The sequence below is a fragment of the Streptopelia decaocto genome (assembly GCF_964273445.1).
Source record: "Streptopelia decaocto genome assembly, chromosome: 1".
Lineage (NCBI taxonomy): Eukaryota > Metazoa > Chordata > Aves > Columbiformes > Columbidae > Streptopelia > Streptopelia decaocto.
Genome location: NC_138663.1, coordinates 41,318,640 through 41,344,768, shown reverse-complemented (window position 1 = coordinate 41,344,768; position 26,129 = coordinate 41,318,640). Strand labels below are relative to the sequence as shown.

Sequence of the window (26,129 nt, the reverse complement as noted above, 5' to 3'; positions counted from 1 at the left end):
TAATGTAGAAGGACATACTAACTTCAGTAGCTGCTACTGGGAAAGGAGTAAGCAGAAGACTGCCCTTTCTTTCCAAATACTTAACCGTGAAGAGTAGCAACTTCCAGAAATAAATAACTGCCAAATTATCTCCCGAATCTTTAAATCGATCTTTTAAAAATAGAGTTAAAATAGATATCTTAATATGAGCTATCATAGATTTTATTTTTTTATGTGCTGAGTACTCCAAAATGCGAGCAGTTGAGCAAGCATCCAGTACATAACTTTTTAAAATAGTTCTTCCCACAACATCAACCCCGTTTTTTGATCCAAGTCATGCTGGTTAGATCGCTCTCTCTGGTGACTTCCCAGTAAACACCACATTGTTTGATATCGCTGGGATATGCTACCGTCCAATGAATGACACAAGTCAGCAACCTGGTGAGGTACCACCAGCCCACGGGAACAGAAAACTCATCCAGTCATTGGTTTGTTATCTCTGCACATCAAACAAATCCCAAGCTTTAATTTTTAAAAGCTTTTGTGGTCGTCTTCTTGCTGGGCCAGTTTGGAAGGTCATTGCTGAAGGCAGAACTGATGAAGGCAAAGAAACCAAAAAGCAGCAGATAGTACTGTCTCTCTGTCCTTTTAAACAAATCAAGTTCGCACAAAACAAAAGGAGACAAGGTTAAAATGAAGTTTATTAGTTTTTTTGGTTTTTTTAAGCTTTTTTTATATAAAACTGTTTGTGAAACAGCTATTTTATTCCCATGGCAGAGTGACCCCTGAAAGATGCGCTAACCCCTTTCTTAAGGCCTTAACAAGAAAAAAAAAAAAAAAGGTTGCTGTTGTTCCTTAAACCCAAATGTTTTAAAATTACATAATTTACAAAACAAAAACCAAAACACCCCAAATAACTATATAGTGTAGGCTGTTCCACTGACATTCCCTCTTCCTGCCTTAGGAAAAGCAAAACATAAAAAAAGGGCTAAGTGGATTTTCCTGATCAGTTTGAAGATACCTTGACTTCACCAACATTCAGACTTCCTTTCCAATTCCCCAATCTGGCAGGCAAACCACATCTTCCTCTCACCTGCCCTCAAAACTGAAGGCAGCTTCTTGGAACGATGTGGGGGTGCATGTTGTTGCCACAAAAGGCAGATATTCCCTTTTCCGTCGTGTGGTACAGACATTCCCACTCGAACAAGGTATACGGGATCTAGCAAGCAGCAGCTACCTCTTACTTCATGACTCTCATGACCTAAGAGTCTTCAGATGTTTTTCAAGCTTCCACTATTGATTCTATAGTGTTTCTCAAAAATTACACCCCATTACCTGCAACCATCCAAGCCTTCCTCCCACACCCTAAAAACAATTTATCATTACTTTGTTTGCCTTTTAAAACTGAAGTTCCTTGGACGTTGTGAGAAAGAAAGCAAGAGGAGGGGACACAAGTCCTGTCTGCAGCGCTCCCAGTTCTGCTGTTCTTTCCCACAAAGTGTTAGGCTCCATGAGCCTTGCTTTGATCTTGGGTTTAATATTTCCTTTAGCTACAGTTTTCTTTTTTAATTTGTATGGGTTTTTGTTAATTTTAATCAAAAGCATCACAAGGGATATAGCGCACCTTTCATTTAAAACAAAGTCTTTCAAGACTAAAAAACAGATCTTTATATATATATATATATATATATTTATCCCTCCCTCTTTAATTCCCCCCACCTGTTTCCTTTTTCCCCCTCCCCTTCCCACTGTCACTGTCACGTCCTTACTAAGCAAAAGCCAACAAACCTCATTGTCAAAGGAAGGCTGCTGGTGTTGAGTTTTCATTTTCGACGCAACACAGAAAACGATCTGCAGTGGGATAGTTTTGAATAAAATCCAAAATTTTATTGCCTCATGAAGTACCTTTATCAACTTAATTGGCAGCTTTCCCCCTCCTGCCCCACAAGACTACTTTAGAAACCAATGTGCCTGCTCAGTATCTTCTCCAAGAGTATAATCTTCTGGAAAATGGTTGTTTCCTTTCACAGTTTGACCACCATGACTGAAAGTACTTATGTACAGCAGCGGTGACCCAAGTCAGCCATGAAAAGCTTTAACACTGTGTTTCTACGCAATACCTCAGACAACGGGCAGCAAAAATAAAACAGCCTTGCTACTCTCTTCAGTCAAATATCCAAAGTTAGGCAGCATGTGGCACTCGGGTAGTTGCATTCCACAGTAAAGGAAGCTCATCCTTCATGATTTTGTTTGGCAAGATCTGCAGTTTTGTGTAGCATTAACACATCAATTTAAGCTTGCTGCACATGTTCAACACTATTCCACAATTGGGCAGAATAATTAAGTTTCTTTTATATGATGAAAAGTAGGCCAGTTCTGGATAACAGCCTGAATGTCCCCAGAATCTTCCAGCGCATTTTAAATACGCGTGTATAAATACACCATATTGTGGTAGAACATCCAGAAAAGAACATGAGACTAATTCTTGTGTGTTTACAAAAGGCAGATTAATGATAATCTGTGAAGACAAAAGACCACCAGATGTCGGTCTAATTCTAGACAGAGAAGAGGTCTGCAGACAAGGCCTAAATGGAGACTCTTTCTCAATTCTTATTGCATCCAACTGGGCACAAGAATAGCCATTTTTTCTGGATATTTCTGAGCATTTAGAACTGGAGGACTGGTATCCACAGCCTCCCTGAAATCTCCCTTATGGGCTGGGAGAGGCATTCCCAGCACTGTATCATGTTGCTTACACGTAAAAGAGAGTATGCGCTGTCTGTCTTGTCTCCTCTTTCCACACAGACAGAGAGCAACAGCCATCCAGCCCTTAGCACCACTGTGCCTGGAGGCCCCAGGGACTTTCAGTGAAGGACACCCAAACCCTAGGCAGAAGCAGCATGCTGAATCCATCATCAAAAATCGAAAACAATGATGGGTCTTCAGAAGAGTCAAAGATCTGCAGAACAACTAAACAGATATACTGAAGGCTGAGTGGTCAGACTCAGTCTAGTTAAGTACCACTAAACTAGAACAAGGTGTTTCAGGCACGTGACATAGTCTAAACGCTCCCAAAAACTGCTCGAAACTTTTCCACGAGCCATTTTTCTTCCTCCCTGCATCCTCAGTAAATCCAAGAGAAAAACCACCGCCAGTTTCAATGTAGCACACAAACAGAAACAGCGAGCAATGCACTGATTCTGTCACAGAAGACAGGAAATGAAGCTGGGCTTTCTGGAGAGTCATCAAGAATCTAAAGAACAACTGAACAGATAGGGCAAAAAATTAAATTTATCCTCTTAAACTCTCTGTATTCTTCTCAAGTCGATGTTTGCCCCCAGAATATACCACAAGCACACATCACAGAAGAATTCATCTAAAAGCATCTCTGGCTACAGATGTTATCAAAGTATAAAATTACCAATCCAAATTTAGGTACCAGAAGAGGGCAGCAAAAAACAGGTCTTATCCAGGAGAGGATTCTTACCTTGTGCTTGGGGCACCTCACTGAGAAATTCTCTTCATTTAGTAAACAATCTAGAGAAGGAGAAAACAGTAATTTATTACTTATTTAATTAAAAAAAAAAAAAAACCAAAACTTGAATAATACATCACATGTGTTAATCTTCCTTCATAGGTATATATTTTTCATTCAAAGATCTCTTAAAGGAATAGTATCTTATCAGCAGGTTCATCCCTTCCACCCCCAAACCTTTAGCAAATAAAATTACTAAACACCCCAAGTGACAATGGTGTCTGGATTACCAAGACAAGTCCAAGCATTCCCAATCTTCCCAATCCTCTGTATAGAGTGAGAATGACAACAGCAAGCCTAAAAATCCTACACCCAACCCGCTTCAGCTATTCCAGCCCTCCTTGCTACAGCAAAAGGAAGTTGGATGCATTAATCCAATCTGAACAGATGATCCCTGCGCTTTTTACTTCGTAAGAAAATAGTTGCCTTTCATCCTTACCCCAAGGCCCCACCAGGATCAGGGGGAGAAGAGGTCTGTGTCTCTAGGTATGGGTGTACCTGATAGTTCATTTGCAATCCCAAATCCTGGTGATCAGCTTACACTTTGACACTATGTCTGGTACTCAGGTCACTCATGTTTGCTCTTGGATCTGCTTCCATGATTCATATATGTGAAGCTTCTATGATCTAAGTAATAGCTAAATTAATGATTTAAACCTATTACAGAAAGCGGTGCACCTATGTAGAACTGCTTATTTAGAAACAAAATTAAGCAAAACTGTTGTTTGAAGAGCATTTCTTTAGTGGCACTGGCAGTGTAGGTGTTGCTTTCCCTTCCAGACAACACCTCCAAAGCACGCCGAGTTGCAGCTCACGGAACTTCAGCACGGTGCCCACAACAGGAGCACCAGTGCCCAGCTCTCCGCCTTCCTTCCATTTGTGCCTTCCAGATACCCTGTATTTCACCCTCACTGCCAAGTGGAAACGCAGCGCTCTCCAGAGACAGTTCAGCTGCCTCCCCTGGGCACCCTGACCTGCACCTCTCAACCTGCCCAAACTCCTATGTTTTCCTCTCCAGTTGCCTCCCGCACAGAAGCCAGGCTGACCAAGCATCATCACCAGCTCGGCGTGACCGACACCGCGAGAATTCAGCAAGGTGCTTCTGACCTCCTCTCTGCTCCGACCTACCCAAAGAGCTAGCAAGTAAAGAAGCACAATGGTAAATAAAATGTGCTAATTTAAAATGCTCTTAAATACGTATCATAACCAGCGCTACCTGCTGTTTCAATCTGCTGGAAGAGTTTAGCAGACAGCAGGAGACTGCAACTAAAGCTTGAGGGAAAAGCTTTCTAGACACCCAAGCTCTGGCAGAGCATCCCTCTGCTATGAAATGCTTATGTTTCAACATGAATGCCTCTGGCCCGAATCAAAGGGAAACAGCATGCGACAGGCTAAGTTGAGAGATTTTAGCAAAGGGGAGTAAAACCCTTAATCCTGCCACGGATAGCCATTTCAAATGCGGCATTAGCAAATATCAGGAAATAAATAAAATGTTGCCTCATTATAAGGGCAGGAATTGTATGTTCAGACTACAGCATGAATTATCACTGCATAATACACCAATCATCAAAAATATACAGAGCAATCATCAAAAACATACACAGTATGTTAGAACAGGATGGTGCTTTCTTCTTTCTTGGAAACCCAACATGGGTAATGAATGCACTTCTCCAGCTAGTACATCAGAAAGGAAGATCATACAAGGATCAGGAGGAACTGTCAGAAACCTCGTACCACATGCCTGATCTGCACACAGAGCTCCATTTCTTACTGATGGTAGCATTTTTGTTGCAAATACTAACAGCAGATCCAATTAATAGCATATTTTTTGTTGTTTCTCTTAACGGACATCTATGAAAAATTTCATCAGCTCACTGTAGAAAATCAGCTGAATACCAATAAGGCAAAACTTGTTCATCATTACAAAGCTGGCCTGGATTTCAGTTAGCAGTTCCAAGTACTTTATATCACAGATTACAATTCATCGTTAAGTCACCAGACACATAGCTATGATCAGTTCATTGTGGCAGAAAGGGAAAAAGAACCGAGACTCGTCCTTGTTTGTACAGATTTTTCTCCATAAAGTAGTCAGAGAAAACCTAAAACATTTTTAATAGAAGCAATTATTCTTCTGTAAGCTTCACACTTTGTCTCACCCTCTGTGTTCTGCTTGTTACTCATCTTTAATGACACTTCCAAAGACACAGGATTTCTGTTCTCTGAAAATCCATTTTGCTGCTAGTCTTTTCCTCATTTACAGTCAAAAACCTTTTGTATGTGAAAGTGCTTACGATACATGTTGTGGAAACAAGTGTGCCGCAACAATCAGGATCTGACTCCAGGTGGGGAGGAAAAAGCGGAGGGAGAAAATACAAAATTTCAGAAAACAAAGATCCTGTTTCCATGGAGACGTCCCTGGGACTAAGTTATCTCGAGACATCAGCGGCTCTTCATAAATTTGGACAGACGGAAGCCAAACCCAGACAATGTTAACCACAGTCATTTCCATTTAAAAAATCACTTAAGTGGCACCACTGATCTTGATTTTTACGCAAACACCAAGGAGGAGTTCAGCTCTCTTGCAGCCTGTACTGCCAAAGATTACTTTGTATGCAAGGAGATTAAAAGGAAGGCTGAATTAGGCTATATAAAAGCATCCATATGTACTAACTGGCAGCTTATGAAGCCATGTGCCTTGCGTAGCAGCCAGTTAGTAACAGCGGTGCAGGACCTGGCTCCTCCAGCACGGGTGCAGAAGCCAGAGCCCAGGTCGCACGGCAGGGCCAGCCCTTGGCGCTGCCACTGACTGAAGCTGTTTTGAGATATTTCACCCTCCAGCCTTTTACCAAAAAGATGTTCTGCCTTTCAAAGGAGGCACAGAAACTGACAGGGTGCTGACTTCCAATCCACACCAATGCGAAGGTGAAAACACGCTCACAGTGAAGCTGCCCAGGATACGAGATACAAACATCATTCCAGCTACGGTGTGGTCGCTACAACAAGTGTTTATCACAGTATCACAGTATCACAGTATGTTTGGGATTGGAAGGGACCTCAAAAGATCATCTAGTCCAATCCCCCTGCTGGAGCAGGAACACCTAGGTGAGGTCGCACAGGAACATGTCCAGGCGGGTTTTGAATGTCTCCAGAGAAGGAGACTCCACCACTTCCCTGGGCAGCCTGTTCCAGTGCTCTGTCACCCTCACTGAGAAGAAGTTTCTTCTCAAATTATGACTTGACATACCCTAAAAAAAAAAAACCAACACTCCAGCAAGTGTTTTCGGATTATTTTTTAAAGATACAAAACCAACCATACGTATTCCAAAAGCCTGGGAGCCCTTGTAAATGTCAGCACAAACTTCTCAGGAATCAGAACAGATCTGTCCTGGATCCTCAATAAAGCAAGGTGGCACCATCCTTCAAAACAGGATGGTTGACTTCAAATGAGAGACCACAGAGCTCAAGGAGCTTGAGAAATATCCACATCTGACTCGCTACAGGGAAGAGTGGCTACAGATTAAGGCAGCTTGATTACACCAACAGATCAAAGCAACTGCAAACAAGGTCTTTTACTTTCATATCATCAGGCTGAAATCTTGAATGCTGAGATTTTACTTCAAGCTGGGCTCTTCTATTTGTTTTGGTTGAAAGCTTCAGTTAAAGCAGCCCAACAATTTCCTTAAACCTCCTTCTTGGAAAAGTTATTCTGCCCACGTTAAACATCCCAGAAATTTTTCTCTGAAAAGCTCTAACATACCCTGATTTTCAGTATGACTTGCATTTTAGCCAAGGCGTGCCCTGGCCAACTTACGGCAAAACCAGCAAATATAACTCTTTGAAAGGAGAAATGGGGATTTTAATCTGCACATGCTCAGGAGTGGCCTCTTAGATTTTAGTTGCCAGTTCCTTTAAAAATTCCACCATTCCCACTAAGGACAGGAGATTGAGAGGGAAAGAAAGACCGAGAGAAGAGAGTTGGAAAAATTAAAAATGTTTTACTAATGCTACTAATAAAATAGAGAAAATAATACAAAATACACAAAACCAATCCTGAAAGTCGGGTCAACTGCTCCAGCAGATGAAGGGCCGGCACACTGAAGTCCTGGACTGGACTCTGCAGCCAACCGGAACTGGATTCAGTCTGTCACTAGGCCTCAGTTTTCAGGGACGACTAGCAAGGTCCTCTCCTAATGTCAGCCATAAGAAAAGGGACAAGATCCTCGTGATCTCCCACTTTTATATGAAGTATCACGTGAATGGGATGGAATATTTAGTTGGTCAGTTTTTAGTCATCTGTTTCAGTTCACTGCTCTCACGGGACATGCATCCATCCTTATAATGACCTTGCATTCCATTGCTATGTCTACCAAAACATGTATCTAGCTTTCAGGAAAGTGCAGTTAGTAAGAAAGCTTTAGCTGACAGGGAATTCACTAAAAGAGAAACTCGTTTTTAACAAAACCAGGACAGAAGTGATGCAGGGAACCATGAGCAGGAGCTATGGGAACTGGGGACCTGCTGGTGTAGCAGCCCCACAGGGCAAAGTCAGAAGCTGTTATAGATTGCATAACTAAAGTAAATTTGCTAATCAAACCAGGAATATGTTAGTAGTTGACGATTCACTGAGTTGTGTAAATGTTAAACCGCCATAGTTCGTTACATTCTATTTTTGCAAGTTTTGGCGGGAAAGCCGTTGCACACCCTGCTTTGCAAGTTTTGGCGGGAAAGATGTTGTGTGCTTATGGGGAGGGGGATGTGCTTCGCTGTGCGGGGAAGACTGATCGACAGCATAGCAACCCATCTAACCAATCCGAAAGAAGATCGAGGGGTGTGTACTTGCACATGGTATATAAATACTTTTTTTCTGTAACCAATTTGTGTGCCTTTGGGTGGAGCAGTGACTCCCAGGCCACCCAGCGCTGTTTTGCTCATCTATCTTTAAATTCTAAATTTCTATTGAGTCATATTTGACTATAACAGAAGCTATGGGCCAGCGCTGGTCCCAGCAGCTCTGCCTCACCCACCCATTCCCACCTCTAGGAGAAATCGCACATCGAGGTGTTCCTGCGCCCACTGTCCCAGGGCGCCAGCGCCCTCGTCTTCTTCAGCCGGAGGACGGATATGCCCTTTGTCTACAACACCAGCCTGGCCAAGCTCCACTTCCCCGAGGACACCATGTATGAGGTGAGCCCCACTGGCACGCTGCATGGTGGGGCAGCCCTGTGGAACCTGGATGCCCCTTTTTACAGCTTCCCTTGTTGACACCTTGTTGCATTTTCTGGGGGAAGGACTCCCACTCCCTGCCTTCAGGACAAAGGGGCAGCCACCCATTGGGTCTCCCTCCTGTTGGCCACTCCTGTGCCCTGTCCTGCCGTGCCACCTCGGTGACCATGGCTGGACCTCAAGATGGAAGATCTGTGGAAATCCTGGTAGCCCCCATCTCTCTCTTCCAGGTGCAAGATGTGTACAGCAGGAAGACCATCAGCGGCTTAAAGACGGGAGACATCTTCTCGGTCGTTATGGACCCCTCAGGGGTGGTGATGTGGTAATTCTTGATTCAATTAAGGAGGTGATGGTAGGACATCTTCTGCTAGGCATCAGAAGCTCTTACAGAGCCTGCCTATTCTAGACAACAGTACAAAATGCCATTTTTCCAGGTAATTTCACTTTGCAGCAGAGAAATGGACTCTGCTGATCTTTTGCACAAAGGGCTTTATTGGGTTATTGGATTTTATGCCATTCTCTGCAGGGAAGTAAACAGAGAATAGTGTCCAAATAAAAACCACAAAGTCAACAAAGTCATTGCAGAAAATTGTAAAACACTGCATGAATACAGACGGGCCTCAAGCACTAAGAACATGTTTGCTGCTACAGTGGCTTTTCTCAAGGCCATGTCTTCCAGAGAGCAAACGCAAACACACACGCACGCACACACACACACATGGCCACGGGCACCACAGAGAGCTCCACAGCCAGGTTGTGTTGTGGTTATTCAGCAGAGACTCCAGAGCAAGGCATGGGACAAACTCCCACCAAACACACGCTGGCAAAAACTAGCAAGTCGCAGATCTTCATGCAGGTCATAATGACTTGCGCACACTCTGGATTTGGATTTAGTCATTAGGCTCCTAATATGCTATACAATCTTTCTCTGTAGGTTCTTTCCTGCTGTACAGACCTTTATTTGTAACACAAGGCAGGAAGACAGAGTCAATCTCTCAGGGATCGTGGCCTGCATAGAATTTGGACAGAAAGTCTTTAGGCCGTGGGGTTTCAGTCTCATGAAAATACCTCATGATATGAGTCCTCTGCTTCCACACCTGAATCGTTTCTTGAAGATCCATTTTTCCCTGCACACAGATAGAAGATTTTTAGACTAGCTCTCAGTTAGAGCCTGATTCTAACTATACAGTACTACAAAAGTTATTTGAATGCACTTAGAAACACCCTTAGGATAGCTGCATCGACAATTCTGTACTCCTGAAGACTACCTGCATCACCTATACTGTGACACAAATACATATACTGTACCTGCCCTGTGCCTTTAAGTAAAATTGCTGCTAAGTGCTTTGCACCAGTATCACTACCACAGAGACTTGAACATAACTTCTTCATGACTCCAGTCTATGAATTATTGTTCTGGTTTTGGAGGATGGCAGCACAGGGCAGAATGAGACTCCCTGGAACCGTCACCTACCCTATTTATTACCCACAATTCTGTTTCCAGATTTGTTTAATCATGTAAAGACAGACCAACTGCCTTGAAATGCAAGAAATGCAACAGGTGAGCATGGCCATCCTTGGTTGGAAACCTTCTAATGCATTACAACTGCAGAGGTTATTGTTGTTCAGACCCGCTTTGAAGCCTTGACCAACTCTTGGTATGCTGGTTATTGCTGTGCACCAGACAGAACCACAAGTATTACAGACTCAAGATGTCCTGCCCCCTAAAGCCAGCCTCCCACCAAGTACTGCCACTCTAACATATGGTTTGGAATAGGTGAAGAAAACCACCTCCCAATCGAAGGAGCTGAAAAGTCATTTTTAATGGTACGCTAGCTAGCACCATCTTTCTGCCCTATCTTTGACTGCCACTGTTTCCAAAAAAAAACAACCAACCACAACATAGTATTTGAACTACTGTTTTGCTTGCCATCCTGTGCAGCTTCAACAAAACAGGAATAACTGGCTTGTACCTTAATAACCAGCATGTCTATCACCCGTGGATCTCTAACGTGGGCATTCTTCATGAACATCTCCCGCACCTTGTTACGCCCCTGCTTCACCGTGATGTCCAGCTGGTACAGGTGTACTGGAAGAAACACAACAGTCACAGGGGTCATCTATATTGCTTTTCCTCTTTCCCACTCACAACGTGCAACTTAACCCTACAAAACACTACACGGTCACTTGTTCCTGCAGCGCCTGCCGGCTTCACTAATACAATTAATTGAAAGCTAATAAACAACGCGGCCACGGTATCAGTCCCAGAGCAACTTTAAGGAGACAGATAACAAAGCCACCGTACCCCTATTCTGGGAAATCAAAGCTCATTTCTCTTCTGCTCCGTTAGGGAAACCAAGTGCCAAGCCAGGCGCGACGCGACCGGCCTCGCCGTCCTGGGGGCGCCGCCGGGGCGGGCAGGGCCAGGCACACCCGGCTGCGCCAGCCCGGCCGGGCCTGCGCCGCACCGGGAGCCCACAAGCCCCGAGCAGCCGTGTCCAGCGGGCCCACAGGCAGCGGGGCAAGGGCCGGGGCTGCCCGGCGAGGGGCGAGGGACGAGCCCTCACAGCCGGGAGCGACCGAGCGCTTCCAGAGCCCAACGGCTGCGGGGGGGCCGGCACGACCTTGAGCTCGCGCTCCCGCCCGCGCATGCGCGACCGGCTCCGCGCCCTCACCGGCGTTGGGCACCTCGCGGTACCAGGCCCGGTACAGCTCCCTCACGCGCCGCTTCGCTTCGCCCAGGTCCCGGCTAAAGATCGGCTTCACCAACGCGGACACCGCGCCTTTCCCCGCCACCGCCATCTTGCTGCAGCCGCCGCTGCGGCGACTGCTCCGGGCGCCGCGTCCCGCCCCTTCCCCGCCGCCGGCAGGACTGCACACCCGAACGGCGACCTTCTATTGGCCGGCGGGGCCGCCACTCCAGCCTTTGGGGCGTGGAAATTAGCGGCGGCTTGCGGCCTCCCATATGATTGGCCGAGAAGAACGCCAATCCCCGCTGGCTGCTCTGGGAGGAATCGAGCGGGTGGGCGGGGCTGCGCTGTGCCCCGCCTCCCGGGGCCGTTGGGCCGGCAGTGCCCGTCCCGCTCTGCGCCGTTGTGGGGAGTCCGGCCCGGGGCCGCCGGGGAGCGGGGTGCGCCGGGAGAGGGTGGGAGGCGATGGGAGAGCCGAGCCTGGGGAGCGGGGCGCGGGGTCAGTACGAGCAGGGGCGGGTTTAGGCCCCCGAGGCGAGGCCTGCGAGGTGCCGCGGCCTCACGACAGCGTCCCGGGGTGGCGGCTGCAGGCGAGAGGCGCAGCGGCTGCCGCGGGCCCCTGAGGAGCGGCCCGGTCCCTGCGCAGGCCCCGAGGCGACGGGGAACAGGAGGCAGCGGGAGCTTCTCAGCAAGGGCCTCATTCTCACGGTAGCCCCTTCCTGCCCGCCTGCCTGGCACGAGCTGTTTGGCTTTTACAGCCATTTCTGGCTGTAGTTGCTTTCCCCTTGCCCATTATCAGGGCTACATTTGTGTTTTGCAATGATGTGTTTGTTCCCTTTTGCCTGCGAAGTGCCACACCAGTTCATGTTTGCACATGCAGGTTGGCTTCTTTTCAATGCATTCTTGCATGCTAGAAAGACAGTCCCTATTCTAGGTACACCCACGCCTTTTATCCAAATACATGATTGCTGAAATCAGTTCTGGTTAAAGTTCATTTCACCAACAGCTGCTTTTCAGAAACACCTCTCTCTGCTGGAAACTATAAAGCCAAGTCTCTTCTCATCATTGATCCAAGCACAAAAGTAACACTAAAAAGACCTTGAAAGAAGCGAATGGAGTGTTGGCTGCAAGGAGAGGATTGTCGAGTATGTGAGGCAGGTCTGAGAGAACCACAAGGAGGAGAGGGTGGCAAAGAAGACTTTTCAGATCACTTTTATTCTTTTGGATTGTTTTATAGATTAAAAGCATAAATGTGCAGCTCCCACTGAAGTAAAAGTCTTAACAATGGTATTAAGTATTTGCATAATTCAATAGCTTTCATAGCTTCCAAAACTGGTATTGGAAAGATAGATGTGAATGTGGATTTCTTGAACTGTGATTATGCATAGAAGCTCCTTTATGCTATGGTCTTTTCAGCTATGTGGTTAAATGGTAGTTACTACTAATCTAAATATCTATGTATCCTAACACCTTGCAAAACAATCTGTCAGGAATATTGAAGGAAGAAAGAGAAAGGTAGCTCCAAAATCTACAGCTGTGCTGTTTCAAACAGTGTAACTCCATCCCTTTGTGAGCTCCGAGCCTGCCCAAGAGCTGACTTTATGTAATGCCAAAAAAGAAAAAAGCAGTTTTCAGGACCTAATTTGGGAAGGTGGTAAACCTAAACACCAGGATTTCTTTTGGAATATGTTGTCTCCTGTATTTCACAAATGACCCCAGGGTTGTCTTTTACCCAGGATACCCTTGCATTTCAGTAAAGTCATTCAGGGCTAACAATTCTCTCAGTAGCTGTGTGCTCAGTGAACTGCTGCTGCGACCAATGAGAGCCCAAAGTAAAGCAGAGCTGGCCCATGAGACATATATGGACTGGAAAGCTGATCCTGATTTGTAACTTGCTGTGGCTGTCTGATTCAAGATCCAGGACTGGAATGAAGCTAAACTATATCTGTTGGGCCAGATCCTTACTTTACAGAGCTGGGAACATCTGTGCAGACTTGAGAGATCTTGAGTGGAACCTGGGATGATCCTGCAACATTTCTGACAAGAGTTTGCGTTGGTGGTGGTCTCTAAGTGGAGGGAGAGCGATGTGCACTTATCTTGGGATTGCTCGGACCAGATACGGGTGCGGGGAGCTTGTGAAGGCAAAGTGACCATCGTCCCGTGGCCTGGGCTGGTCCTCAGGGAAAACAAAGGTGAATTTCTGCAGGAGAGTGGTAAAGAAAATAAAGAGCTCCATCCTGGCCAGCTGCTCCCCCAGGCAGACACGGCGACCTGCAAGAGAGGGAGTGAAAAAGGATGTTAAACCACTGGAATCACTGTGGAAGGAGCAGATCACCCCTCTCACTGTGGCCCTGACTTGTAGCTGGATCCTCCCCTCAGATTTACCTGCTGAGAAGGGCAGGAAGGCCTCTGGTTTCACAAACTTCCCATTTGTATCCAGGAAGTGTTCGGGGTAAAACTCATTTGGCTTCTCCCAGACTGTCTCATCCTTCAGCACGGAAGACAAGTTGGTGATGATCGTCGTCCCCTGCACTCCTCCACAAGAGGAAACAACTTGTGTGAGAACAGCAGCATTATCTTGGCACAATGGACCAGTGCTGGTCCCTCTCTACTCCAGGTCTCCCATCTAACAGCAACCATTGTTTGGTGCTGCAGAATAAGACACCCACCTCCTCTTGTGTGCCTTATTTAAACTAGAGGTAAAGCAGGGCACTTTTCCAATGGCAGATGGTGCCGGCCCTGTGCTCTGAGGCATCTCAACCCTTGCAATTCGTATCCTTACAAAGGACATTCCGTGCAAATGCCAGTTTCACGGCGACACAGTGGAAACAGCCTCTGCTGCTCAGATCCTCCTGGACTTGTTTCATAGCTGGAGGGAAAAAGCTGACTGACAAGGCTTCAAAACCCAGCTTTCATAAGGGGCAGGGGAGATCGCAAAGCTCTCCTGTTTCACATGTCAATGTTCTAAGCTAGAGGAGATGTCACAAAGCTAAAAAAAACCAAAACAGTCTTTCATTGCTACCAGTGCTGCCAGGGCAGCCGCTGTCACAGTGACAGTGGAGTGAATGCCAGTGGCATCTGAATGGCATCAGAGATTAGAGTTTTAACTACTGGCATCTCAGGAAAGCCAGTAAGCTGGTGTTGTGTGCCTCCAGAAAGCCCTTTAGGCTCTGTGACTTTCTCCTTCCAATACAGGCAGGGCAGTGGGTGTCACAGCCCATTGAGAGGAAAGTGAACCTTTGCACTGACCTGCCACTGCAGCTGGGTTCCCACACAACCCGCACAAACCTAGAGCACAAATGTGACCGTCTGCGTGGCCTCAGCACTTCAAAATGTTCTGCTTCAGTGCTCGCCAGTGATTCTGACTTGGGGCTGGGAGTGCAACACTGCAGAGTTGCCTGGGGTCACCCACAGCCCAGGCCTGGCATCTGCACAGGGAGAGGATGTGGAATTGTCTGTCTGGCCACGGTCACCTTGGGAATGAAGAAGCCTTGCAACTCAGTGTCCCGGTATGTCCTGTGAGGTACTCCAATGGGAACGACATCCCCACAGCGTTGCACTTCATGGATCACAGCGTTGGTGTAGGGCATGCTCACTTGGTCCTCCATGGTGGGTGATCTCTCTCTGCCAATCACCTTGTCAATCTCTGCTTGGACCTTACCTGAAAGCAGCACAGCGAAGGAATTAGAGCACCCTCAGATAAACAGAAGGGGCTGGTACAAGCTGTAGAAAGGTTGGCAGCATGAGATTGTAGACACTGGGTGAGAGCAGTACAAGCAATTAGAGAAAGGAAGACAAACTAGAGAGGAATGCATTTGTTTTCAGTTGCTGGGAGCCATCTGTATAACTATTCTTTATGCCTTTAATGTCACTCAACGTGCTACCTTACCCATCCTCTATGCAGCTGAAAGGGTATCTGGCCATGCAGCACTGGAAAATAAAACAGATTAGCATCTATTCCAAATGCTAGAAAGAGGGTACTCTGGCCACTGAAAGCCCCCAAGTAGCCTTCAAAATGAAATCAAGAGCAAACTTGCCCTTCCAACTCCAGTGTTTTTGCCAGGGCTTCCCCCTGCCATCGGTCCCTGCCATGTAAGTGTCTCTCCTGGTTTCTGCCAGACCAACAATCGCCAAAGCTGTTCCTCATTGCCACAAACCCAAACCGCAGAGAGCAGATGTTCAATCTCCTCACAGAAGAATGAGGGTTGAAGGTGACACACCCCACCTCTGTCCTCTCACTTACTCTGTATTTCTGGGTGGAGAATCATGTACAGAACTGCCCACCGGAGGGTGGTGGAGGTGGCCTCAGTCCCAGCTCCAAACAAGTCTGTGGTCACCAGACGAAGGTTGTTATAGTTGAAACCGCTCTCTTCAGCAGCCTTTCCCTGCAGAGAGCAAACAAGGAGGTGACTGGAGCTGGGGCACTTGCTGGGAAAGAAGATGATTGTGCCAGGGAAGTTCTGAGAAGCACCAGATCTGTTTTTGCTGACCAAGAAGTTCATTGGGAGAGCAGAGCAGAACACAGGTCTGCGTATGACTGATGTACCTTGGAAACCCTGTTATCTCCTGTACTTGAAGGTCATCAGTCACCTCCTGTATCCTGAGGGATGAATGCTACACCCACCTTCAGGACAGAAGTGAATGCCTTGTGCTCTCCACTCCAGCAGACAGCAGGCCCCTGCACGAGCCGTAATGTTCTCCCCCAGAGGAGGTGGAACACAGTTATTCAAGTTTGATCGGATCATAAATCCCACATAGTAGAGAGGAGGCTGCACTGGTGTGGCAAATGCAAAATTAAAAGTATTTTGAGGGGGTTATCTATAGTTATGCATTACAGATTCTCGCTGCCCCTGCCCTCCTGTTTTCTTACAGTTGGGGGGAAAAAAAAATCAGGGTATCACAGCTGCCTATTAAGTCTGCCACACCAATTTCAGCAAAACTGGTCTCATCCAAATGCTAATTGAGCTCAAATTTGCTAGCATATGAGCTTTGACAAATGCTCTGCATGAGTTCATCTGCTTGTCTTTTGTAATCCTCTTTATACTTTTCTTTCCTAGGCACTAGCTTCTGTTAAGTTATTCTGTATATTTTGAAGCTGTTGTAATATGGATAGCAATTAATAAGGCATTTAAGACTCAACTGGTATCCCAATAGAAGATGTCTGTCAAGGGAGCTGTGGGGCTGACCTGACCAAAGTTAACCCAGTAGAGGGATTTAGCAGGGGACTTCAGTGAACAGAAGAGAGAAGTGAGTTGATCGGGCTCACATCCACACCCAAATAGTGCTGCTCAGTGCAGAGCAACACAGATGACATTGCTCTGTCCCTAGAGCTATGGGGCTCATGTATGGACTGGAGGTGCCCGGTGCCCGCGGCACAGCAGGGTGGGTTGTGCAGCACAGCAGGGCTCGTTGTGCAGCACAGCAGCCCAGCCTGAGGACTCAGATGGCGGAAGCAATTTGCAGGCAGAATTTGCTACTATTGGACATCTGGCACTTGAAATTTAGTGAATCCATGTGCAGAAACTTACAGTGGATGGATTGGCTGACGCACATAGCTTTGATTTTATACTGACTTCGTGTGTGACTGAATCAAAGATGCCTTTTAAATTCAGTGAGGTTCAGATTTAGGCCTTTGTCTGATCTATAGGGAACTAGTTGTTGGCAAGCAACTCTAAGAGACACATCCTGAAGGAAATGCCGACTTTCCAAGTCATAACTCGGTTTAAAGGCAGGCTGTGGACTGGACAACGATACCAAAAAGCCGGTCTGTTTCTGTAGTTTTGTGACCGATTTTGAATCATCAGTCACTAAGGCAGTGACATACACAGAATCTTGTGTGTTGACTTGTCCCCTGGTGCAAACTTAGAAATATTAGTGAATTCTCAATTATTGCCTTTTAAATGCCTTCAAAATGACACAGGCTGGAAGGAAGCAAGTTGTTAGACTCTGAGGGGAACATGAAGATAGAAAAGGAGAACAAGGACATCAGCAGAAAATATGGTCTCTTCAGACAATAAAGGAGGTTACAGCATTAAGAAGTTCACAGCCTCCTTCTCAAGATTCAATGTGGAATGAAAAAGTAGGAAAGAAGTAAGAGGTTTTATACAGCTTTATGAGGAAGTAAGCTTCTATCAACAAGCTTAATCAGGCAAAGGAATTGCCCGTGGACGCTGAGGTTCTGCTGGTGTCACCCTACCTTCTTCATTTCCTTTAAAAACTCATCGGTGAAATCTCGGCTGTAAGCAGGGTTCCAGGTCTCCATGTGCTTATGTACGAGCATGTCTGTGAAGTCCACGAACTCCTTTTGCCCTCGAAAGACTTTCTGTATCAGTCCAGGGATGTGCAACAAAATGGGCACAACGTTAAGAAGCTGGGATGTCAGAACCAGAGAAACAGAGAAGATATTACGTGATGCAAAAAGAAAAATAATGAAATCACAATGCTCTCAAGCAACAGAGGGCAGCTCCTTACAGAACGCATTATGCTTTTGGTTTACCTGAGTCAGGAATCCAGTTTCTTCCTTCAGGAATTGTTCAAACAAATGTAACAGCTTCTTGAATATCTCATCACCGTAGTTGAAACGCTTTCCATAGATGGTGGTGCAGATCACATTGCAGACTGCATTATTTACAAGAAAACGTAAATCGAAAGGCCGACCTAAAAATGGAGATGGAGACCAAGCAATAGAGCAAAACAACACTGAGCTGTTGGACCCCAGCTGTCAGGAACGAGAACATACAGATGCCTCCTTGGTGCCTTTAAGAGAAAAAGCCCACAAACCACTCAAAGTACAAATGCATCATTCTAGAGAGTGAAGATCTTCTCATCTCCTCCCACTACGTGGTCTGTCCTTGTTTAAAGGAGAAAACTCCCAAGAAAAGCTGAGTTGCAGGGTTGTTCTGTAACTTGACAGATAACACTTTGCTTTGTGTCTAGATGACAGGCAACGTGCTGTGAAAACTCTCAGCTGCACTTTTATGGCATGTGATAATATCAATATGTTTCCCAAGACTTCATCAAGGTGATAGTAATCCAGCTCTCGGAATAATTATATTTTACCTCTGTATTTCTGTTTATTTCCTTTTTGTTTCCTGTTTCAAATGGATTAATGTTACAGTAGCCCCACTGTGTAAAGTGGCTTCAAAGTAGAGCCAGGTCACTAATGCATATAGACTAGAAAACTGCATTGGCTTAGGAAGAGAGCACTGCGTGCAAACGAGAGTGGCTGCAGTATTGCTTCTCTCTGCATCACCCTATTGCCTTTTTCTCTGATTTTCCCATCCCTCTGGATGTGACCAACCTTCTTCAGAACTGATTGCAGAGCACAGAAATCCCGCTTCCTCCTTCACTCGCTCCTCCAAGGATTTCTTTCCCATCCCAAAGTTCCTCAAGGTAGAGAGCGTGAATCTCCTCAGTTCCTTCCAGACGTGTCCATATCTCGCCATTACAATTCCTGGAATTACAGATGAGCAAGAAATGTCAGGAGCTCTGACCCCGTATGTCAAGCAACTGGAGAATCACTAGAGAATATCAAATGTGAGTTTGGAGGTACAGGTCTGTGTGGGTAGATGAAAGAGTCTGATCTTGTACAGCTTGTTCATACAGCAGTTCTACAAACGGATTACTGCACCTTCTAATGCATGTGCATGGCTGGTGAAGGTAGAGGGGGGATTCAGGGAGAGCAACAAGCGCTGCTAAGGATAAAGGAATCGCTCCCCCCAACCATTCCGTGTTGTGCCCTTAGCTTGTGTGAACTGGGCAGCAGCTCGTGCCACCGCACAGGAGCTGAAGATGAGAGGTTGTGGGCTGGATTCTGTCTTGGAAAGAAGTTACCGTTTTTGTCTGTGATGACAACGACATGCACATAGTGTGTGAGCATAAGCACTAATCACTGGGCGCTGGGAGCTACCAGCTCCAGTGCTGGCAGGAAAGTTGTACCACTCCGTGTCCTAACGCTGGTGAAGAGCTGTGTGCTAGCACCTGGACCTGTAACAGTTTCTAACAACCACTAAAGGGAGCCTCCTTTTCATAAAATCTGACTTTGTCACCACCAAAGGGTGACAAGACATACAAGGAGGTTGACCGGAAGGGCATGAGAAGGTGGCATCATACTCCTAAAGTCTTCCATCTCCCCAGTCTCCCCTGTGCTAGTGTGAGCAGGGAATGTCCATTTCCAAGGGACTTGCCTTCAGATTTACTTCCGTAGCCCAGCTGTTCATATACAGGCACATATGGCCGGTCAGCAAAGTCCTCCGATCTGTGGACCAGGGCTTCCTTCACTGCTTTATACCCGTTCAGTACCACCACGTTGGTCCAGCAGTTCTGGAGACTGAAAACATTTCCAAACTTCTTTTGAAGCTGCCAAGATAAAAAAGTACATCCCTGAAAATGAGTTGAGTGTAACATGAAAAATATCACCATATCCTACCTCAGTGCCCTTATTTTTTAGTGATTTTTGAGGTGCTTTGATTAGGAGACCTTCAGCTGCTCTTTCGCCTTTGCAGTGCAGCAGCTCAGAGTGGGGCTAAAAAGCAGCTGAGCGGAGATCAGTGCTCTGTGAGTGGAAAGACTTAGAAAGCGCCTATCCTGGCCAAACTGTGGCCGTGAGCACTGTGCAAGTATTTTGGATTTTGTCTGACAACACAAGGTCAAGGACCTCTCTGGGGATTTTCAAAGGCTGCATGCTCAACAACAAATTATTTCCTAATACTTGTATTTATTTTGATCTGAAAGACTAGTCAAGTTTTGAGTCAGTCTGCTTCTGTTAGAAGGAAGTACTGATGATAAGATGATATGTAATTCTTTTTTAATACGCATTTGTCTCTAAAGATCTACCCAGAGCCCGGTTCCCAGAAACAGGTTGGAAGAGGTTTCTCCCTAAAAGGAGCGTTACACATCTAGCAAGACAGGTAACTGGCACACGCCCTGTGTCTATTGTGATCTGTAAGACAAACGCTGCCAGCAGGATGGGTGCACAGGTGAGCCTGTCAGCCGAACGCTCACCCTGGAAGCCTCCTGTGGAGCCTCCTCTGGGCAGACAAGACCTTGACTGAACACAGACTGCCGGGCAGGCAGGTCAAAACTCCCCTGCCGGTCAGTAGCACTGAACAAAGGGCTTGGGAGCATGTAAGCAAATAATAGAAACGCTATATTTAGTTTCTGCATTGGGCAGATTTTGGACTGACAGCTGAACAGTGCCTTCCTATAGAAAAGGCCCTTAGAATTTGCAAACGGAAGCACAAAACCCGTGTGGCTTATCTGCGGGGGCCAGCACTCACCTTGTTGAAGGAGAGGTGGGGGTTTTGGAAGTCAACAGACAGCATGGTCCCAATGAACGGCAGCGACGTTGGGCCTGGCGGGTAACGGCTCCACTTCTTCCTGCGCTTCGTGAAGTCCAGAAGTAAAGTAAAGACCACAAGAAAAACTGCCAGTATAGAGACGTTGCTCAAGTAGGATGGCAGCTGGGACCCCAGCCAAAGGAGCAATGCCATTTCCTAGCCTGTCTCCTCCTTGGTCTTTCTCTTTGGACCCAAGACTGTCTCTGCCTCCTTTTGCCCTTCTCTCCTCCTCTCCCACTTCCCTCCCCAGGCAGCTGCCCTCTTCTCCTTGCTTTCTCCTCTGCCCCACGCTCTTTTTCTCTGTTCCTGCTCCTCCTCCCCTGCAGTTACTGGCCTTTGATCAAACCCAGAGCTCCTCCTCTGCTCTGCCCTGCTCTGCTCAGCCTTGGGGTGTGGTGATGGGCGTCATCCCTCCTCTTTCTCCTCCTCCTGCGAGGCCAGAGCTCAGAGGCCTCTGTGTCCCTGCTGCAGTGGCAGGTTCTGCAGTGGTGGCCTCCGTGGGACAGGGCTGGGTGAGGACCAGACCTCTGGGTGCCCTCTCCCACAGCCGAGGTGGGATCACAGTTCACAACAAGCAATTCAGACTTGCTGCATTCTCGTGGGGCGACTTGGACAGAGTTGGTTTGAATCCGTGTTGCCTTCTTGTTTGTACAGAGAAGGCAAGGGAGAAGCAGCTCCTAAACGCGGGTCATCCAGGTTTCTGTTTGCAGGGCTGAGGATTTGTTCCATTGGCCCTTGAGAAAGCTCAGGTTAGGCCAAGCTTTCCTGTACTGAAAGCACTTGTCACAGAAATTAGCCTAAAAGGGTGACCTGAGACTTTAAAAATCATACAAGTTTCTGGGAATAACAATCTTTATCCAGCTCCAAATGTCAGTCAGCACAATGACCTTGATTTTTGTAGAACACAGCTCAGCTGGAAGGGAGAAAGCACATGTATCGCAAGGAGCCTCAAATTTCCAGCCTTTGGGGCAGCAGTATTGCAAACACGATTATGGAGACAGTAAAAGTGTTTCCTAAAGCAGCACAGCTCTGTGCTCCTGGCATCTCTGCCATCGGAGATCAATAAAGCTCGCTCTCATGACAGTTAGTTCTAGCTAAAAAGAAGCAGTAAACCCATCACAGATTGATCTGTGATCTCGGTGTGATCAGAGAAAAGCTCCTAATGGAGCAATTGCCACAACAGGGATGGAGAGCTCAGACTGCAAAGTGATGGAGGCACCTGCAAAGACTCTACAGTGGGCTCTGGTGTTGCAGCCCAGGCCTCAGAATGCCCCTGGCCCAAAGAGGCACCTAAACGCTCATTATCTGGGCATAGAGGTCGCCTCAGCATGATCCTACATGTCCCTTGTGAAAGCTTCATGACTCAGGAATCATCTCAAGTACCTGTAAACAAACATATGCAAGGGAGGGAACAGCTGGGGGAATCACAATCCCCAACACAACTGCAGAATTATGATTTAGTTTGGATTACAGAGGCACGGTGGGACAGTCCATGTGACTGGAGAGCTGCCACGGATGGACACAGGCTTTTCAAGAAAGACAGGCTGGAAGGGGTGAGGAGTGGTGGTGCTTTATGCAGACAGGTGCCCAGGGCTTTGCCATGGGACAGGTGACAAGCCAGCCAAGTGCTTCTGAGCAAGGAGAAGGCAGCAAAGCAACATGGGCGATGTTGTGGTAGCTACTGGCCACAGCCCATCTGATCAGTGGAACCCTCTCACAGGATCTCACAGGATCAATGAGACAACCAGGGAAGATGCTCTGCTGGGTTTGCTATTCATGAAGAAGGATGAATTGATCCACGACGTGATAGTTAAGTTTGCCTGCAGTAACCATGAGGCTGTGGAATGTTAAATCCTGCCAGAAGTCAGCAGAACAAATAACATTACTGCCCTTGCCTTCAGGAGGGCAGATTTCACCTCATTCAGAGATCTGCTTGGCAGGATCCCAAAGAGAGATGTCCCGGAGAGCTGGTTGTTCTTCAAGGGCAGCCTCCTCAAAGCATGAGGACAGTGCAAGTCATTTGTTACCTTGACTTTGGCAAAGCCTTTAACACCATCTCCCACAGTATCCTCGTAGCTAAATCAATGAGACACGGACTGGCAAGGTAGACAGTAAAGTGGGTGGACAACTGTTCAGACCGTGAGGTTTAAAGAGCTGGGATCAGTGGTAGAGTCCAGCTGGTGGCTGGTCACTAGTGATGTCCCTACGTATCCATATGGGGCTGATAAAATTTAGCTTATTTATTAACAGCCTGGATGAAGATACAGAGAAGACTCTTAGCAAGTGCAGCCTGGGGGAGCCAACAAGAGCTGAAGTATGTTTGCCCAGTAGTCTGGGAGTTTGTTGGCTTCTCAGTGCCCACCACATTTCAAACAGCTCTATTGAGAGGTCTAAGGAGACAGAGCTGGACGGTCCTGTACTCCATGGACTGGCTTGAGCAGATGTCTGGATGCTTAGAGGTGATCAAGTGGTTTCTCTCACACCAGTTTTCATGACCCACGCACTTAGGTGACAAGTTAGTTATTTATGAATTAAAAAAAAAATAGAAGGAAGATAATAATGAAAGGAAGATATTCTAGCTAGAAAGAGAATTGCATTTTTCTCCTTTGCTTATGGCACTGAGGAGCAGACAGAATAACCTTGGGTGATGTTGTCTCATAGAAGTTAAGTCAGATTTCAGGTCTCAGTGCTAATTTTCCATTAAGGCAGCAGCAGATGATGAGCAGAGGAACTTGCAGCGATTCAATTAGGAAACTATAAATAACTTTAACAGCAAAGATAAAATGTGCGGTTGTCCCAGCACTTTTTACACAAATGGTCCTTGATCCACTTAAAATGAAAATACTCAAACATACAGTTTTGATGATATAAAACCTCTGCTAATAATTTCTAAGTGTGTGGTGTGCTTGTGGTTAGAGTACAGAGTTCATTATTTTGCTATGTTAATGAATAACGCAGTGTCAAGCTCTCATTGGCAATTTTTCATGGTCTTATCTGCACTTTTTCTGTCAGTATAAACAATGGCTTGAATACAAGTCAGCGTTTAGGAGTTTTTATCAGTGTGCTGGAAGCAGAAGATTGTTCTGTGTTACTCTGACAGTGAAACAGGTTGTTTATGTTTGATTTCTGTGTGATGCTCCTAACAATAGTCTGTACTTCACAAATCCGAATGTGCATTGGAAACCAGAATGTATATTTCTTTTTTTTTTTTTTTATGAATAGGAAACCCACAAATAACTGTTTTGGTTTGCAACATTGGCTCAGTCATGCTCACAGTTTGATTAATAACATTGGGAGCATATGGAGTGAAACAGAAATTAGAAATTATGAAAATGCACGAAAGATCTGACTAGGGAGTGTTTAGTTAGTTGGTTACCTTTGATGCTCCACCACAAATGATTTGTAGGTTTCTTTTGCCAATAGCGGTTGCTACTGTCTCATAGCAACTGTGCATAACGAGCTTATTTGTCTGTGTTCACTTTTATATTTTCTACAGCTACGTTAATTGCGGTTTTGTGTTAAGAAAAATTGCATTTAAAAAAACCACCATCCCTCCTTTACCCAGGAGGCATTTGTAAGTAGTGATCTTTCCACGGGAGGGAGGAAGGAACCAGAAAGTATTTTGCTCTGTGTTTTTTGAGATGGCCTGAAGACTGAATGGATGGTGCCCGAAAACGTGAGGGTTGTGAGTGGGAGAGAAATGACACGGGAGACGTCGGGGCCTCCAGTGGGCTGGCCCAGCTCCCCTCCTCCGGATGGCGAAGCACCGAGCTCCTCAGTGCAAACAACCTCCCCAGCTTCAGAGGGGCAGCAGTGTCCAAACTCAGCCCATTCCCAGGTCCCACAGGGACAGCTGCGTGGCCAAACAAATGGGACACTTTAAAAAATGTTGGGTTGCTTAAAAAAGTGAAAACTTGGAAATTTTGAAAGCCACATCACCTATGGAGATGGCAAACCTTAGTCCTCCCATGTACTGGATGCAGGCACTACGTATGTGAATTAATGCCTTTCTGAAGCTCCCGTCTGATTTGTGTTAGTGCAAGATAAGACACATCGGTTCATATCCAGAAAGAGGGAAAGGCCTAAGACAAACCCTTAATTGCTTTATGCTCTTTATTGCCTATTGCAAAGTCCAAAGGTTTTTTATTTGTCGTCACTGTGTTGAACTAAGGCCTGATATCTGGGATAACCTTTGTAGTTGGAATCAAAGATTCAACAGGTGACCTCATCACTCTCTATAACTACCTGAAGGGAAGTTATAGCCAGGTGGGGATTGGTCTCTTCTCCCAGGCAGTTAGCAATAGGACAGGGGGGCATGGGCTTAAAATCTGCCAGGGGAAATTTAGGCTGGATATTAGAAAGAAATTCTTTACAGAGAGAGTGGTCAGGCATTGGAATGACCTGCCCAGGGAGGTGGTGGACTCGCTGTCCCTGGAGGTTTTTAAATTAAGATTGGACATGGCACTTAGTGCCATGATCTAGTAAACGGACTAGAGTTGGACCAAGGGTTGGACTCGATGATCTCTGAGGTCTTTTCCAACCCAGTCTATTCTGTGATTCTGTGAACAGCTATGTCTAAAGTTACCTGTTTTGCTGAGCAAGTCCTGTAAATTTGATAGCAAATGGCACCTCCTGTGATGACAGCTTCACGTAAGATAGATCCCACCACCCGAGTCTGCCTGTGGAAACAAGCGCGCCTTGCTGCCCAGAGGGAACAGCAGTCGGGGAAAAAGCTGCCAGCCTTGGCCAAGCTGTCTCCTGCAGCCTGAGGCCTGAGGGTTGAGCTGCTGCTGACCGCGCTGCGTCCCCTGGCCAGGTGCTCCAGGGAAGCAGCTTCAGACCCTCCGGCCAGTGGCGCCCGCTCAGACCCACGCGGTGGCGGAGCTTCATCTGGGAGCGCGGTGGGGACGGAAAGGCTGCAGATCACACGAGCAGTCAGTGAACAACAACATTTGCCACTGAAAAGCTTTCAGAGTGCGCACGCCATGTGCAAACTCGTTGGTGACTCTTGTTTGTGTCCCAGAGCGCCAGGCCCTGAGCTTCGGGGCTGGGGGCAGCAGAGCGGCAGCTGCCACGCGCCTCTGCACCCACCCCTGAGAAACGGGTGCTGCAAAAATCTCCGCCGAGGGAGAAACTTTAATCTTCTGCCTCATCTGCCCTGCAGGTTTCAATGGGTGGCTTCTCATCGGCCTGCAACATCAAGAGGTGCATGCCAGGACCTTGGCTGAAAGCCCTCTGTATTTTTCCATGAGAGGCAGTGGAGCAGCCACAGGGCCCAACGACACTTTATATCATCCTCAAACTTTTACAAACACCTTTGGTGGGTCCCCAGCTCCTTACCCTCTGTCCCCAGACTCATTTGTG

At 46.6% G+C, this 26,129-nt stretch overlaps 3 protein-coding genes across 12 annotated transcripts in view; 1 reads left to right on the top strand and 2 right to left on the bottom strand.

Moving 5' to 3' along the window:
- Nucleotides 1-9,196, top strand: part of LOC309444172 (alpha-N-acetylgalactosaminidase-like) — a 43,335-nt gene extending 34,139 nt beyond the window's left edge. Inside the window, exons 7-8 of one of the 2 annotated variants that reach the window (XM_082061786.1) lie at nucleotides 8,555-8,698; nucleotides 8,968-9,196. In XM_082061786.1, coding sequence (XP_081917912.1) covers nucleotides 8,555-8,698; nucleotides 8,968-9,063 — 240 coding nt within the window. In that variant the 3' untranslated portion in view covers nucleotides 9,064-9,196. Of the gene's footprint in view, nucleotides 1-8,554 lie in introns of both variants that reach the window. The other variant, XM_082061787.1, reaches the window with a different exon arrangement.
- On the bottom strand, nucleotides 1,842-11,604 carry LOC309444197 (NADH dehydrogenase [ubiquinone] 1 alpha subcomplex subunit 6-like). 9 transcript variants are annotated; one of them, XM_082061834.1, is made up of 6 exons: nucleotides 11,413-11,604; nucleotides 10,711-10,826; nucleotides 9,835-9,864; nucleotides 9,693-9,746; nucleotides 3,467-3,516; nucleotides 1,842-3,243 (listed from the first exon to the last, which is right to left on the bottom strand). In XM_082061834.1, exons 1-5 carry the CDS (start codon nucleotides 11,537-11,539, stop codon nucleotides 3,505-3,507), a joined length of 339 nt encoding a protein of 112 aa, XP_081917960.1. In that variant the 5' UTR covers nucleotides 11,540-11,604; the 3' UTR covers nucleotides 1,842-3,243; nucleotides 3,467-3,504. The 9 variants fall into 9 exon arrangements, 8 of the variants coding, with proteins under 8 accessions (XP_081917960.1, XP_081917961.1, XP_081917964.1 ...); XM_082061835.1 differs by having other exon boundaries at nucleotides 1,842-2,497; XR_014184966.1 differs by having other exon boundaries at nucleotides 9,693-9,864; nucleotides 11,413-11,603.
- Nucleotides 11,605-12,638: 1,034 nt separating this feature from the next.
- Nucleotides 12,639-21,048, bottom strand: LOC309444160 (cytochrome P450 2D14-like). The gene is made up of 9 exons (XM_082061756.1): nucleotides 20,706-21,048; nucleotides 19,614-19,785; nucleotides 18,728-18,880; nucleotides 17,924-18,084; nucleotides 17,624-17,797; nucleotides 15,671-15,812; nucleotides 14,901-15,088; nucleotides 13,813-13,954; nucleotides 12,639-13,698 (listed from the first exon to the last, which is right to left on the bottom strand). The coding sequence occupies exons 1-9, from the start codon at nucleotides 20,916-20,918 to the stop codon at nucleotides 13,520-13,522; spliced, it is 1,524 nt and encodes a 507-aa protein (XP_081917882.1). The 5' UTR covers nucleotides 20,919-21,048; the 3' UTR covers nucleotides 12,639-13,519.
- Between the last annotated feature and the right edge of the window lie 5,081 nt (nucleotides 21,049-26,129).

Coding starts and splice junctions, on each gene's coding strand:
- LOC309444197 (XM_082061832.1), bottom strand. CDS start 11,539: ATGGCGGTGGCGGGGAAAGGCGCGGTGTCCGCGTTGGTGAAGCCGATC. Junction 10,827..11,412: donor CCGCGAGGTGCCCAACGCCG/GTGAGGGCGCGG, acceptor TGTTTCTTCCAG/TACACCTGTACCAGCTGGAC. Junction 9,865..10,710: donor TAGACATGCTGGTTATTAAG/GTACAAGCCAGT, acceptor ATCTGTGTGCAG/GGAAAAATGGATCTTCAAGA.
- LOC309444160 (XM_082061756.1), bottom strand. CDS start 20,918: ATGGCATTGCTCCTTTGGCTGGGGTCCCAGCTGCCATCCTACTTGAGC. Junction 18,881..19,613: donor CTACGGAAGTAAATCTGAAG/GCAAGTCCCTTG, acceptor CTGTAATTCCAG/GAATTGTAATGGCGAGATAT. Junction 15,813..17,623: donor TTTTAAAGGAAATGAAGAAG/GTAGGGTGACAC, acceptor TGCTCTCTGCAG/GGAAAGGCTGCTGAAGAGAG.